Source organism: Dama dama, chromosome 29, assembly GCF_033118175.1.
Source record: "Dama dama isolate Ldn47 chromosome 29, ASM3311817v1, whole genome shotgun sequence".
Taxonomy (NCBI): Eukaryota; Metazoa; Chordata; class Mammalia; order Artiodactyla; family Cervidae; genus Dama; species Dama dama.
This window is the reverse complement of record NC_083709.1, coordinates 69,549,507-69,565,045: the sequence shown is the minus strand read 5'-3', so window position 1 is coordinate 69,565,045 and position 15,539 is coordinate 69,549,507. Positions and strand designations below refer to the sequence as shown.

At 54.8% G+C, this 15,539-nt stretch overlaps 2 protein-coding genes across 9 annotated transcripts in view; both read left to right on the top strand.

Annotated features, from left to right (window-relative positions):
• TBC1D2 (TBC1 domain family member 2) overlaps positions 1-3,654 on the top strand; it is a 45,795-nt gene extending 42,141 nt beyond the window's left edge. For 6 of the 7 annotated variants that reach the window (XM_061132249.1, XM_061132250.1, XM_061132252.1 and 3 more), the window contains 3 exons: positions 1,488-1,673; positions 2,404-2,525; positions 3,108-3,654. In XM_061132249.1, coding sequence (XP_060988232.1) covers positions 1,488-1,673; positions 2,404-2,525; positions 3,108-3,315 — 516 coding nt within the window. In that variant the 3' untranslated portion in view covers positions 3,316-3,654. The remainder of the gene's footprint in view (positions 1-1,487; positions 1,674-2,403; positions 2,526-3,107) is intronic. The other variant, XM_061132248.1, reaches the window with a different exon arrangement.
• Positions 3,655-8,281: 4,627 nt separating this feature from the next.
• CORO2A (coronin 2A) overlaps positions 8,282-15,539 on the top strand; it is a 61,199-nt gene continuing 53,941 nt past the window's right edge. The window contains exon 1 of one of the 2 annotated variants that reach the window (XM_061132702.1): positions 8,282-8,381. The gene's annotated coding sequence lies outside the window, so the exon portion shown is untranslated. Of the gene's footprint in view, positions 8,382-8,806; positions 8,906-15,539 lie in introns of those variants that run through there. The other variant, XM_061132701.1, reaches the window with a different exon arrangement.

Here is a 15,539-nt window from a genome sequence, read left to right as displayed (position 1 = left end):
ATGCGAGACCATCCCCCACCTCCTCCCTCCAGCCTCACCCTCCTCACCGCTTGTCCTATTCTTGCTGTATCGGTGCATCTGCTTGATGAAGAGACAGATGCTACTCAGAGGGAACCTTCTCACTCCCCATCAAAACCTGCCAAGCCACGACCTGCACACCCCCCACCGCGACCCCCATCCTGTTCCCCCTTCCTACTTCAACCACCCGACACTGTTTTCTCCTTCTGGGTGGAGAGGTGAGGAGAGAGATCGGGGTGGAGATGAAGACTTAGGAGTCATCAGGAAACAGGTAGTGAACCAGGTGAGGCTTGTGTTTTGCTCTGTGGCAGGGAGGCCCAACTTAAAAACGCCTGTTTTGGGAGGTTCCAGCGACTTTTTTGTTGGTGGCTGTTCAGCAGTTGTTTGTGATTTTGGTGTTTTCATAAGAAGGGGTGAGTTCACTTCCTTCTGCTCCTCCAACTTGAGCTAATCTCTCCTAATAGTGGCTTACATGGGGGATTATTTTTCACAGACAATGAGAAAGCTAAAGTCTCCTTCTGGCTGGCTGTTCTGATCACAGGATGGCCACACCATTGCTGGTCATGTATTTTCTGAAATGCAGAAAATTTCAAATGTACAAAAACAGAAAGTGTAGTGGACCGTCACATATGCATTACCTAGCCTCAATAATTATCAACGCCGGGAGCCCAGTACTGTTCTCATCTATGCTCACAGCACTCCCCCTACTTTGATGGCCTTGAAGTAAATCTCAGACATCATCAGTCCATCCATGCATCCTTCAGTGGGTTCAGAGGCGTCTTAGATTTAGTGACTTACCCTAGGCTTTGAGCTCCACAGCGGACCTGGAGTCCAGGGTGAGGAAGGAAGGAAGAGGGTGTTCACCACAGCCGAGAGCTAAGCCTGGAAGAAGACTTAGACGGGGGAGAGGGCTGAGAAACCAGCAGCTCCAAGGAAGAGCAAGAGGACCCTAAAATGAGCTCATCACTGAGATAGGAGGCAACCACAGAACAACCATATCCTAGGCAGGGAAGGAGCCGGTGCTGGGAGTGATCAGCCAGGTCCAGTGAAACAAGGACGGAGGCACGACAGTGACCACGCTCCGCAGCATCACCTCCGGGCCCACGACCTCGCCCTGAGCTTCTCGTGCATCAGACCCAAACAGGTGCCGAGTCGTGGCTGTGGTCAACCGATCCCAGCCTCAGCTCCTGCTTGGCTTGGGGTTCAGGACAAAGGGGCCCAAACCCCACGGGCTCAGAACTTCTGATCTACGGAGACCTCTGCATCAGAGCTCCAACCTGGAAGGCTACTCGCCTGTGGAGTGACGTGTCTCCCTGTCAGGCTGCACCAGCTCCTCCGGACACGCTGTGCCCGCAGACGGGGCAGCCCCCGCTGGGAGCAGCCCCAGGGCAGTGTGTGGGCCGGCTGGGTGTGAGGGGCAGAGGGGAAGCAGGCGGGGTGGCAGCCGACAGGCCCTCTCCTGGCTGCAGGTGGACCAGCGGGTGCTCCAGGACCTCCTCTTGGAGAAGCTGCCCCGGCTGACGGCCCACCTGGGACAGCGCCACGTGGACCTGTCCTTCATCACCTTCAACTGGTTCCTTGTGGTCTTTGCGGACAGTCTCATCAGCAACATCCTCCTCCAGGTCTGGGACGCCTTCCTTTACGAGGGCATCAAGGTAGGGCGCTGCAGAGGGTGAGTGGGAGGGTCCTGGACAAGTCCCTGCCTCCTCTGGGTCTTGACTCTGCCCCTGGATGACAGGAGGATGGAGCCCACCCAGCGGGGCTCTGGGGGACCTCTCTAGGGAGCCTGGCTTCATCAGCTCAAGTGCTTTGCACCCCTGAGAGGAAGTGGCGCTTCTGCCTCTGAAGACCATCCTAGAGCTGGGAGGATTCCCCTCCCCTGGACAGGGGGCTGCAGCCGCCCTGGGAGGCCCATCACTACTGCCTCCTCCTCCTGTTCAGACTGAGCCCTAGATGGGGGGCTGCTCCCAGCTCTGCCCTTTTCCTTGTGAGGAGACCCTGGGCAGGCCCTCCCCTGGCCTCCGCCACGTTTCCCCATGGCGGTGGACCTCACAGTTCACCAGGCGCCCTCGGATCCATCTCTCCATGCAACTCCTGCTGGCATGCCATGTAAAGACAGGGTTACCCTCATTAGATCCAACAGGGGCAACAGCTTGCCCAGGCTCCCTGCATAGACAGACAGGCTCCCAATTCCCAGATTGCCAGCTGAGCTCCCCCGTGGGGTTTCCAGCCACCCCCCGCCTTGGCTTTGCCCCACATGTTTCTTCCAAGCCTCCAATCTCTGCAGCCTGTCCAGGGCTGTCCACACCGCCTGGGAGTGTGGGTTCTGGGGCTTCCCTGCCCTGGCTCCCCATTCCCCACCCTGAACCCCACTCTGCCCCCCAGGTGGTGTTCCGCTATGCCCTGGCCATCTTCAAGTACAATGAGGAGGCACTCCTGAGGCTACAGGACAGCCTGGAGATCTACCAGTACCTACATTTCTTCACCAAGACCATCTGTGACAGCCGGTGAGACCCGCTCCTGCCCCCGCCCCTCCACCACCCCAGGACATAGAGCAGAGAGGAGGCTGGTGTTCCCAGTGTAGATTCATTAGCAACACTGATCCTCCATCACAGCTTAGAAATCTTTAGGGACGTTCCACTGCCTCAGAATCTCTCTGTCCCCTTAACATGGCCTTCAAGGACCCCACGCAGTTTTGTTTCTAGCCCACCTTCTCCTGCCCCCAACACCCATGCCCTAGGATCCTGCCAAACAGAGCTATGTGAGTTCCCAAGACAGCCTTCATCTCTGAGCTTCTGGCCCTACAGGCTCTTCTGCTTAGAATGCCCCCCTGCACTCCCACCAGCCCCGTCTTTGTCTGGCCCACCAGTGCTTTTTCCTCAAAACTCAGCTCACAGTCCCCTCCTCCAGAAAGCCTTCCCTGACCAACTTGCTCTTCCAGGGTTAGAGGTCGCTCAGCCCTAAGCTGCCTCCGGCCTCAGTACTTACCCTTTGGGTGGAAACTGTCTTCTCGGTCAGTTTCCTCTCAGGAAGGGGTGAGCGCGGGGCGCCCAGGACACCCGCTGACCCTGACTCGGCTCTCCCCGCAGGAAGCTGATGCACATCGCCTTCAACGACATGAACCCGTTTCCCATGAAACAGCTGCGCCAGTTGCGGGCGGCCCACCGGGAGCGGCTGCAGGCGGAGCTGAATGAACTGGAGCAGCTCAAGGCCGAATACCTGGAGACCCGGGCGGCCCAGGGCCCCTCGGCAACCGAGGGCTGCCCCAGCGAGGACGAGGGGGACGCAGAGCCCTGACGTGGCCGCCCGCGCTCCCCAAGCGCCTTCTTGCCTGGGCCGGCAGGCCCAGAGCAGGACGGCCGTGGAGCGCTGCGTGACCCTGGGCAGGTCCCTTCTGCTCTCCGGGGCCCAGTCTCCCCACTGCAACGCTGGCTTCTGAAGCCGCTGGTTGCGTTTTCTCCTCGTGAGCTGACGGCCCACCCGGGATGCACCCCTTCTCACTGCCTCCGCAGAGCACTTTAGCACCCGGACAAGCAAGAGTGCTGTCTTTATAGGGTAGCCTTGAACATTCTCTAAGTTTTATCTGTGTACAACAGTGTAAATACTGGAAATAGTTCACAAGCTCTGGAACCTAAACAGTTTGCAGTAACTGGTTGTCCCTGGGTGGGCCTGGGGCTCCGGGATGTCACACCACCAGGGCCTTCTCAGCCCAGGACGTCCCGGCTGCTGTTTCTCACGCTGCCTCTGCAGGGCCAGTCCTGGTTCCCAGAGGAGCTGGGTCCGTATGCCTTTACCGCTCCTGTCTTTGCAGGTGACAGCGTCTCTCAAATACTGGTTGGGCTTTTGATCCAGGCCCAGCTCCCACCTACCCGTTTTCCTGAGCCTTGCACCTGCCCTCTCCTTTTTCCTCACAGCCCATCTGGGGTGTTGGGGGGTTTCCAGGGAAACCCCTGTCCACCAGCAAGAGAAACTTGGTGCGGGGATTGAGCAGAGAGCCCTAGTTAGCTGCCCAAAGTCTGATCTCCCACCACCAACTTCATAGTCAGGGGCAAGAAGAGTCACCTCTTTGAAAACTGGGTGGTTGGGAGAGAGTGAGAAAAAGGTGGTGAGACAGACAGCCTGCAGCCAAGTCAGGGCTGGCTTGTGCAGAACTCAGCTCCTGCTCTTTGGGCTCTTCCAGGCCCTTCCTCAGCAGACAGGCTTCCCCCATCCCACTCCATGCAGGGGTCGAGGCTGCGCGAGTGATGTGGGCAGCTCATTCCTCAGCAAAGCCTGTGACTGTCTGCCAGGCTAGCCTTGGGCTCAGCAGTCTTTGCTATGAGGGACTAGGGTGGGGGTTCTCAGAGAAAAGCCTCCTTCTCTGATCCAAGGTTCTTTTCGAGGCTTGGGAAGGAGGCCACACCCATTGCTGGGGACAAGGGACAGGCCCTTCTCTCACCCACAGTGTGAACTTGGAGGGGCTGGCGCAGCAGACCTCTTGTTCCCTCCCATCACCACCCCCACCAGCTCCAGGGAGGGGACCCTCAGGGTTCCCTTCCTCCCACATCCATCAGGGCGGCTGGCCAGCTCCGTTTCCTGTGAACACGCTACACCAAGGCTTGATGGCCCTTTCATATTTGCTAAACTTTTTTCATCTGCTGAGGTCCTTTCATCACCAAACAGTAACTGAAGCATGATGGTGGTCTTAGGGCAGCCTGGGGGAGTGGGGGGGCCCTGGCTGCACCCCCAACAGGTTGCAGGCTGTATCCCTCAAGGCCATCACCAGGAAGACCGGGGGTCCAGCCTCCCGGAACGCCAGGAGGGTTAAAGGAGATGACGCTGGTGCTGAGTCTGGTTGCCCGGCAGAGTGAAGCAACAGCCTGGGCAGTGAACGGCCTCCATAAAGATGGCATCACCAGGAGGGCCCGGAGGGCCAGGAAAGGCCCGCGGTTCCAGGGGAGACTGGGTCCAGCTGGTCCCTCTGACTCCAGCCTGTAAAACCAGATTCCCCCCTCAGCAAAAATACAGCACGTGACCCCAGCTCAGACCGGGGCTGCTGGATAAAGCATCCCCACCCCTGCCGGCCCGTCTGCCACCCGCCTCTGCCTCCACTTCCCTCTCATCTTTCCTCTTCACTTGCCTTCCCTCTGCCTCCTCTCTCCCTGCCCGCCCCCCACCACACACACACACACACATACACACACATATCTCTCCCTGCCCGCCCCCCTCCACACACACATACACGCACATACACACACACACGCGTGCGTGCCTGGGCAGGGAAGTTCTGCACACACACACACACATATCATCTCTCCCTGCCCCCACACACACACAGAGACACACACACACATCATCTCTCCCTGCCCGCCCCCACCACACACACACACACACACACACACACCCACTCCCGGGCAGGGAAGTTCTGCCCGAAGCACACACACACACACCACGCCCGGGCAGGGAAGTTCTGCCCGAAGCTGAGTGTCCTCCCCTGCTGCGCCGCTGAGTCAGCGCCGTGTCACCGCAGTACCAGCTGAGTGCTGGCTCGGAGCCTGCTGGGGGGCGTGGGTGCTGTGGTCCAGCGACAGGGCTGGGGACCACTGGCAACGAGGACTGACCGGGGGGCCTCCAGCCCGGCATCAGGGAGCTGGAGCAGGAGCCAGGAATGTGAGCTGCCTGTCCCAGAGCACCCACTCACTTCAGAACAGAGCTTGGTTGACAGATGAGGCCACGGCTCAGAGAGGTTAACCAACTTGCCCAAAGTCACAAAAGCCACAAGTGTTTCAGCCACGCTTAAGCTTGAGAGGCTGCTAACTGGAAAATCCAGGGAGAGCTCCTCCAAGCTAGAACACCTCCCCCGGAACCCAGGAGAAAGGGCAAGCTTGGCCTATGGCCTCTGAGCCGTGAGGGCCGGTGGGGATACCCCAGGCAGAGGAAACCGGGAGGAAGGACCATCTGCCTGACGAGAGGCTGCAGCAGGGGCTCGGGGGTGGCGGGGGTGGGGCGAACTCTGAGACTCCGGGGCGCTGCTGTGCCTCGGGAGCCGGCCCACCAGCCCTCAGCTCTTCCTGAAAGGCATTCGGGGCCCAGCCCGTGTCAGGTTCCTGGCCCCGCACCACAGCTGTCGCCCCCACCGTCCCCAGGGACTGCTGCCTTCCCGGCTGGAGGATCTGATCCCTCACAGCCCCACCTCCCTACCCCAGGGCCGGGCCCCCAGGCTCAGAGCATCCCCCTCCCAGACACGAGGCCCCCAGCAGTCAGGACACGCTCCATCCTACAGGTGAGGGAAAGGAGTTGCCCAGGGTACCTTCCTGGGGCAATGTCCCCAAGAATAAAGGGGCTGCAAAACGGGGGGGGGGGGGGGGGGGCGCTGTGGGAGACCCCGCCCTGCAGTGGGCGACGCACGTGCACCTCTACACGCCTGTGCTCAGCGTGGAGCCAACCCCTGACCTGCCCTCCCAGGCGCGCACGTGCCCTCCTTCCCCACCTCAGCCTGTCTCGGGCACAGTACCACGTCGTAGAGAAAGCTCCGTGGGGGGCAGATAGGGGAGAACTTGCCACTTTCTCTCACACACCTGCGCACGTACACACACAGGTTCTGGTCACCCAGAAGACATTCACCCACACATGGCAGGTTAATTTAAAAAAACGGAGTTTGGCCCCACCGCACAACATACAGGATCTTACTTCCCCAACCACCGGTTGAAACTTGCACCCTCTGCCTTCGAAGTACAGAGTCTTAACCACTGGACCACCAGGAACGTCCCAACATACAGCAAATTAAACAAAGGCCATGCTGACACAGGAAGGTGCTGGATTTCTGGCCAATCTCAATCAGCAATAAGGCCCAATAGAAGGTCCTAGCAGATGGACCCAACTTTGGGACCAGACCTATTGTGTGTTTCCTAGCTAGAGACGCCTGGATAGGTCATTCCTGTTCTGGCCTCAGTTTCTCCACGTGTGCAATTCAGAGAGTGGGTGTTGTTGACGTTCAGTTGCTCAGTCATGTCCGACTCTTTACGATGCCATGGCCTCGTAAAGAGGCATGCCGGGTCTCACTGTCCCTCACCTCCTGAAGTTTGCACAAGTTCACATCTATTGCATCCGTGACGCCATCCAGCCAGACATCTTATCCTCTAACACCCTCTCCTTCGGCCCTCAGTCTTTCCCACCACCAGGGACTTTTCCAATGAGTCAGCTGTTCACATCAGATGACCAAAATCCTGGAGCCTCAGCTTCAGCATCAGTCCTTCCAACGAGTATTCAGGGTTGATTTCCCTTAAGATTGACTGGTTTGATCTCTTTGTTGCCCAAGGAACTCTCAGGAGTCTTCTCCAGCACCACAATTCGAAGCCATCAATTCTTTGGCGCTCTGCCTTCTTCACAGTTCAGCTCTCACAACCGTACGTGATCACTGGGCAGGTAGCCTTCATCAAATGGACCAGCATTAGGGGGACGGAAGGGGCGGGAGGATGAAGAGCATCTCTAGGAAGAGTCCCAGGTTGTGTCTATTGCAGAACCCTCCAATGGCCTCCCCTCTGGCCCACTGGTCCATATGTCCAGGCCCCCCTGAAAGGTCCCTGTCAACCCGCCTTTCCCCAAACGCAGTCCCAGTCACCCACTATCATGGCACGGAGGGGTAAAAGGCAGATATGCGGCTGGGAGGGCACATCCGCTGGAATCTGGGAGGACTTCCCAGAGAGGGACGTTGGTACCGGCCCTGGAAGGAAGGGCAGTAGGAGGTGAGGGAAGAGAAGTCCAGGCAGAGGGGACAGCGTGAACAAAGGCATAGACATGTGACAGAGCGCGGGGTGGGGGATGCACCTGTTACTGGCCACGGCACTAGGCGAATTAACACTTACTGAGCCACGCACTGCTCTAGCTCCTGGACACACAACGCTAAACAAAGAGCTCTTCACAAGAGAGGTGGTGTGGTGTGTAGTTACAAGCTTGGGCTTGGGAGCCACTCTGCCTAGGGTTGAGTCACTCCGTGTGTGATCTGCGGCAAACTACTTAACCTCTGTGCCTTAGCTTCCTCGTGTAAAACAGATGAGTAACCTCATAGGTTTGTGTGACGTAAGCTATGGTGATGCACTGAAGGTGCCTAGAACTGTGCCCGGCTTATTAAGTGCTGGCTGGTGGTATTCCGAAAAGGCTGGACCACCCCCATCTCTGTCCCAGCGCCTAGCGTGCAAAACCCCGTAGCCGGAGAGAACGGGCAGCAGCGCCCCTCCCGGCCGCAGAGAGAAAGAAGGGCGGCCTCGGGGCCCTCCCCGCCCTCTTCCTGCAGGCGGGCTGAGAAGCCTCAGGAATGACTCCACCGGCCCAGGTCACCGAGCGCCGCTCCGAGGCCGCCTCTGCGCACGCACTTCAGCAGGCGGGTAAATGAGATCGTCTCATCTAATTTTCAAACAGCTCTCTGAGGCAGACACGGTTCCTGTTTCCTTTTCACCAGGGGAGAAACTGAGGCTCCCGGAAGGTCGAGTCCCTTGTTCCAAGCCACTCGGCGAGGGGGCGGCGGGACGCGAAGGCAGGCGAGTGTGGCTGTCCCCAGCCTCGGCTCGGTGAGCCGGGCAGCCCGCCCCAATCACTGCGGCGTGTGCACGCCGGTGTGCGCGCCCGTTCTGCGCGCGTGTGCGCGCCCCGGGACCAGCCCCGGGGGCCAGGAGCGCGGCCGAGGGCTCGAGAAAGGAGGGGCGCCCCGCGGACTCGCGGGGCGCCAGGGCGGGGCATGTGCCTGGCCCTTGCCCCGCCCACCGGCCCCGCCCGCCGACTTCGGTGGGAAGGAGGAGGCGGAGGCGCTGGGCGCGGGGACTCGGCGGCGGCGAAGAGAGCGGAGCCGGAGCTGGACGCCGCCGCCGCCGCCGCCGCCGCCGCCACCGCCACCTGCGCGGCAGTCATCAAGGTAGGGCGGCCCCGGGCCGCCGGCCATACCTTCCCAGTTTGTGCGATGTGTGCGCGCTGCGCCTCGGGGCTGCAGCGCCTGGGGAGGGATGCTGGGGCTCGGCGCACCGCGGGGGACCCGGCGGGGCGCGGGGGACCTGGCTTCCAGCCCCTCCGCGTGACCTTGCACAAAGCACTGCTCCTCTCCAGGCCTCAGTTTCCCCATCGGAATCGCGGGCGCAGTGGTGGCACGTTCCTCGCCAGGATGTTGGAGTAGGGGCCGCCTCAAGCTCCGGCCTCCCGACGGCGCGGGGCCCGCATGGGCACTGTCTGCACGGCCCACCCGGAGTGAGCGCGGCTCATGCTGGGTGTGGCGGGCCCTACCGTCAGCCTCCCTCCCGCCCCCCGCTAGCGGCCTGGGTACCCCGCGGGACCCGTGTGGTGCTCTACCTGCTCCTGGCTGAGAAACCTGCGGGGCCTCAGCTTCCCAGCATGAGACATAGGCAGGGGGAGCGGACACCCCCCAGGTACCCGTGGAGCCGGCCTGGGCATGCAGGGTGGGGCCATCAGAGCCTGCCAGCCAAGTCTACCTCGCGGTCTGGGGCGGCGGGAGCCCTGGGTTGAGGTAGTGGGGCTCTTGGCCCCAGACTTGCCTAGACCAGACCTGTGCAGGCACCTGGATTTAGGGGATGTGTGGAACCTGCCCGCCCCATACCCTTCCCTTCCCTTCCCTTCCCTACCAGCTGCTGACGCCCAGCTGGGTGTCCCAGCCTGCCGTAGGGCTAGGTCCACGCCTGGACCCCAGCGGGGCTCCGGCACCGGGAGAGCCATGTCTGGGTGGGGCTGGGGCTGGGACAGAGCAGGTGTCCGGGGGACTGTGTGTGGTTCCAGGCTCTCCGTGTAAAGAAGAATCCTGGCATCTGGCCCAGCCCCTTGGTCAGATCCCCTCTGGAAGGTCTTGCTGCGCAGTTGCACACCCCTTGTTGTGGGAATCTCACTAGCTGTAAACAGAGCTACCGCTAGTCCAGCTCTGAGCGCACGGGCAGCATCCGACTCCTGCCCACCCGCCCCCCACCCTGAGGCAGTCCTCTGGACCCTTAGGTCAGTTCACCGCAGGGATGAACAGCCCCACATCCAGTGTTGTTTCTCCTGCTGGAGCTGAAGAGAGCTAAGGCGGGACCAGGGAGCTGAAGTGTCTGCCCCAGAGGGGGCAGTAGTCAGCCTGGGGCTTGTGCACAACCCGCTTCCTTAGGATTTACCTGCAGCTGAGCAGCTGCCTTAGGTCTGCAGTGAAGAGCCAGAGGAGCCCGTCTCCAGGCCTTATCCTCCCCAGTCACCTGCCCTAATCAAGGGCGCCGGGTCAGAGCTTCGGGTCTGGGCCTCTGGTCTCCCTTGTCCTCCCGCGAGACTGTCCCTCACCCGGGAGCTTTCTTACAGCCAAAGGAAGGACGAGGCTGCTGGGGCAGGGGGTGCCCGCTGGGTCCTCAGAGGTGAGTGGGCAGAGGGTGGCCAAGCCCTTGCTGAGGGTGAGCCACCTCTGACTGCAAGTCTGGGACTCTCGGGCTGAAGTAGAGTGACCACGACCTTACCTTCTGGCCATGGTGGAGCTGCACGGGACTGGAGGCTAGACCACAGATGAGTGTTATTATCCCTTGTCCAAGCAGACTCACGATCTTCACTGTCACTCAAGCGCAGCGCCCTCGCACAGCTAAGTGCTACCTATGTCTCCCGTCATCTCTACCCGTATATCGTCCGGGCTCTGTTTTCCTGTTCCCCTAGTGCAAGCTGTTTGGGCCTTGATTTAGAGGTATGGCAGGTCCTGGGTATTAAACAGTCATCCTAGGCCAATAATTTTAAAATGCACCATGGAATTATGAAATATCTAAGCTGAAAGGAATCTTAAGAAATCATCTCATTCAACCCCGTCATTTTACAGGTAGATATCCTCTGTCCCTGGAGGGGATGTGACTTGTCAAAGATCACACAGCAGACAAGCAACCAGGCCCAGGGGTCTTGATTCCAGGACGTGTGTGTGTGTGTGTGTGTGTCTGAAAACACATACCATATAGTAAATGAAAGCTCTCTATTTATTCCTATAAAATTAGCAGAAATAAATATAAAAGGATAAAACTCTATGCTGGTAAAGCTATAGGGATTCTCCAGTAGCATTTAATTTTGCAGGGCAATCTGGCAGCTTGTTCCAAAAGTCCATGAAAATGGTCCTAACTTCCGTTTGCCCCTAGCCTTCTACTTTGAGGACTTTGCCGTAAGGAAGTAATTATAGGAGACATGAGTGTAGTGCTGTTACTTACAAGAAGGTATCTTATGGTGAAGAAGTGCTTGGTGTTTTACTATGGCTGAATAAGCATTTCATTTAAAAAGTACACCTTTTAAAATAGTGATACTGAAGTTTCCATTGCCAGAGTCTGGCTAATACAGGAGCAGTGTGGTCCAGAGGAAAAGCCACAAGACTCATGTCAGCATAGATTCAGCGAAGATTCTTCCTCACCCCATCCTGTGATCTCAGGGCAATTCCTGCGCTTTTCTATACCTCACTTCCCCTGTCTGTGAAGTGGGGTAGATTCAGTGATTCCTGAATTTCCTTGAGCTCTTGACAACTCATGTTCTAGACTGAGCAAATCTCTGTAGCAGAAGCCTTTATTAGGAGGAGCAGGGAACACAAGGATAACCAAAGAATGTTCCAGACTCCCTACTCCATGACCCCATCATTAAATAAATCCCCTTAGAGGCAAACAACTAGCTAGCATTTTTCTTCTAGGGAAGGGGTTTCCCTCAGCCTTATAGAGCTTTGTTATCTCAAAATGGCCAGAACCTGGATTATTTTAGGGGACAGAGACTTTCCAGGAGGATCAGAAAATAATTCACCAAGATTCTCCATGTATTATTTTATGTTGCCTCCTTCAGAACAGATTATAGGTGTTTAGCAATCACACCTATTATGAAGGGCCAGGAGTTGGGGAACAAACATTTACTGGACACCTACTGTGTACTAGGCCTTGAGGTGCCTCCCGGGGGTCTGCAGGCCACCATGGGAAATGTATTAAGTTAAACTATGTGAAAAGGCCAATATCTGGCTATTTTTGACTTACAAGAAATGGCCATTTTATTTGGTTCAACCTAAATGGAAAAAGATAATTAAAAAGCACTGTGTTCCTTACCATATAATTGAGAGATTGGCAGGGTGTGGTGGGGGAAAGAGTGATTACTGTGTAAGCTCAGAGAAGTCACGGAGGAAGAACACGGGAGCCTTACCTTGAATAATCAATAACAATAATAATCTAACATTTATTGAGTAGTTACCACCTGCCTGATTGTCCTAAGGGCTTCCCATTTGATCATTCAACGTTTCATTTATTAAACACCTTCACTGCACTAGGTTATTTTCTAGGTATGGTGGGGAGGGGTTCTTGACAGTAAGCAAAATAGACTAAAAAAAAAAATCTGTCTTAAAGGAGCTTACAGTCTAATAGGAAAAGAAGACAGGCAAACAATAAAATAGGTGGTGATAAATGAGATGGAGCAAATAAAACATAAGAGCATATTTCAAGCGTGTGAGGGAGGATGAAGGGAAGAGTTGTGGTTTCAAATAGCTGGTGGGGAGAATCACCGAGAAGGTGACCTTTGGAGGAAGGCTTGGCTGCTTCCTGGGGGAAGAGCGGTCCAGGTAGAAGGAATGAGCAGTGCAAAAGCCCTAAGGTAGGACCACGCCTGGCACCTTCAGGAAGAGCAGACTGGAGTAGTGGGAAGAGGGAAGAGGACACAGGTGAGGGAGATCTGCCTCCTCAGCGCAGTAGGCAGCGCGTCAGTCTCATAATCTGAAGGTGAGGGAGGCCCGGGGTCAGATTGTGTACCCCGTCTCCTGCAATATGGAATCCTGGAAGTTTGAAGGCGGTAGGATTTTTCTCTCTTTCATTTAAAGGAACAGAGATACAGAGAGTTTCAGTGACTTGGTGAGACTGTCTCATAGAGGAGTTAGGGCTTTTGGTCAAGCGTAGTGGGAGCCATGGAAAGCTTTGAACAGGAAAGAGCATGGCCACATTTGAGTGTAAGTGCAATTCTTTTGGCGAACATAGAGAAGGCTGTGGAAGGAGCCCAGGCCTGGAATGATGAAGCTGGACCAGGGCAGCGTGAAGCATTGAACATGGGGGCAGAGGATCTGCCGAGCTTGGTCCTTCAGGTGAGATAGGAATCCAAGCCAGAGGAGGAGGAAGCCACACTGGCTTTTGGCCTTATTTATTTCAGTCAATTAAGTTCAGTCACTCAGTTGTGTTCAACTCTTTGTGACCCCATGGACTGCAGCACGCCAGGCCTCCCTGTCCATCACCAACTCCCGGAGTTTACTCAAACTCATGTCCACTGAGTCAGTGATGCCATCCAACCATCTTATCCTCTGTCATCCCCTTCTCCTCCTGCCTTCAATCATTCCCAGCATCAGGGTCTTTTCAAACGAGTTGGTTCTTCGCATCAGGTGGCCAAAGTATTGGAGTTTCAGCTTCAGAATCAGTCCTTCAAATGAATATTCAGGACTGATTCCTTTAGGATGGACTGGTTGGATCTCCTTGCAGTCCAAGGGACTCTCAAGAGTCTTCTCCAACACCACAGTTCATAAGCATCAATTCTTCAGCACTCAGCTTTCTTTATAGTCCAACTCTCACATCCATACATGACTACTGGAAAAACCATAGCTTTGACTAGACAGACCTTTGTTGGCAAAGTAATGTCTCTGCTTTTTAATATGCTGTCTAGGTTGGTCATAACTTTTCTTCCAAAGAGCAAGCATCTTTTAATTTCATGGCTGCAATCACCATCTGCAGTGATTTTGGAGCCCAAGAAAATAAAGTCTCTCACTGTTTCCACTGTTTCCCCATCTATTTGCCATGGAGTGATGGGGCCAGATGCCATGATCTTAGTTTTCTGAATGTTGAGTTTTAAGCCAACTTATTCACTCTCCTATTTCACTTTCATCAAGAGGCTCTTTAGTTCTTCTTCGCTTTCTGCCATAAGGGTGGTGTCATCTGCATATCTGAGGTGTTTGATATTTCTCCCGGCAGTCTTAATTCCAGCTTGTGCTTCATCCAGCCCAGCGTTTCTCATGATATACTCTGCATATAAGTCAAATAAGCAGGGTGACGATATACAGCCTTGACAATTTGGAACCAGTCTGTTGTTCTATGTCCAGTTCTAACTGTTGCTTCCTGACCTGCATACAGGTTTCTCAAGAGGCAGGTCAGGTGGTCTGGTATTCCCATCTCTTTAAGAATTTTCCACAGTTTGTTGTGATCCACACAGTCAAAGTCTTTGGCAGATTCAGTAAAGCAGAAATAGATGTTTTTCTGGAACTCTCTTGCTTTTTCAATGATCCAGCAGATGTTGGCAATTTGATCTCTGGTTCCTCTGCCTTTACTCTATCTGGCTTGAACATCTGGAAGTTCATGGTTCATGTACTGTTGAAGCCTCTCTTGGAGAATTTTGAGCATTACTTTACTAGCGTGTGAGATGAGTGCAATTGTGTGGTAGTTTGAGCATTCTTTGGCATTGCCTTTCTTTGGGATTGGATGAACACTGACCTTTCCAGTCCTGTGGCCACTGCTGAGTTTTCCAAATTTGCTGACATATTGAGTGCAGCACTTTCACAGCACCATCTTTCAGGATTTGAAATAGCTCAACTGGAATTCCATCACCTCCACTAGCTTTGCTCATAGTGATGCTTCCTAAGGCCCACTTGACTTCACATTCCAGGATGTCTGGCTCTGGGTGAGTGATCACACTGTCATGATTATCTGGGTCGTGAAGATCTTTTTTGTATAGTTCTATGTATTCTTGCCACCTCTTAATATCGTGTGCTTCTGTTAGGTCCATACCATTTCTGTCCTTTATTGAGCCCATCTTTGCATGAAATGTCCTCTTGGTATCTCTGATTTTCTTGAAGAGATCGCTAGTCTTTCCCATTCTATTGTTTTCCTCTATTTCTTTGCATTAATCGCTGAGGAAGGCTTTCTTATCTCTCCTTGCTATTCTTTGGAACTCTGCATTCAAATGGGAATATCCTTCCTTTTCTCCTTCGCCTTTCTCCTCTTCTTTTCACAGCTGTGTGTAAGACCTCCTCAGACAACCATTTTGCATTTCTTTTTCTTGGGGATGGTCTTGATCCCTGTCTCTGTACAGTGTCACGAACCTCCATCCATAGTTCATCAGGCACTCTGTCTATCAGCTCTAGTCCCTTGAATCTATTTCTCACTTCCACTGTATATCGTAAGGGATTTTATTTAGGTCATACCTGAATGGTCTAGTGGCTTTCCCTACTTTCTTCAATTTAAGTCTGAATTTGGCAATAAGGAGTTCATGATCTGAGCCACAGTCAGCTCCCTGTCTTGTTTTTGCTGACTGTATAGAACTTCTCCATCTTTGGCTGCAAAGAATATAATCAATCTGATTTTGGTATTAACAAATACTTAATATTTTAAGTACCTCTTTTGTTTCAGGCACCATCTAAGATTTTAACTGGCCCAGTCAATCGTCAAAACAATCTGTAGAATAGTTACTATTACTTATTATTTTTAATGGATGTATTATATTATATATGAATTATATCTCAATGAAGTTAATTTGCCAAGAAAGTATATTTGTTTTTTCTG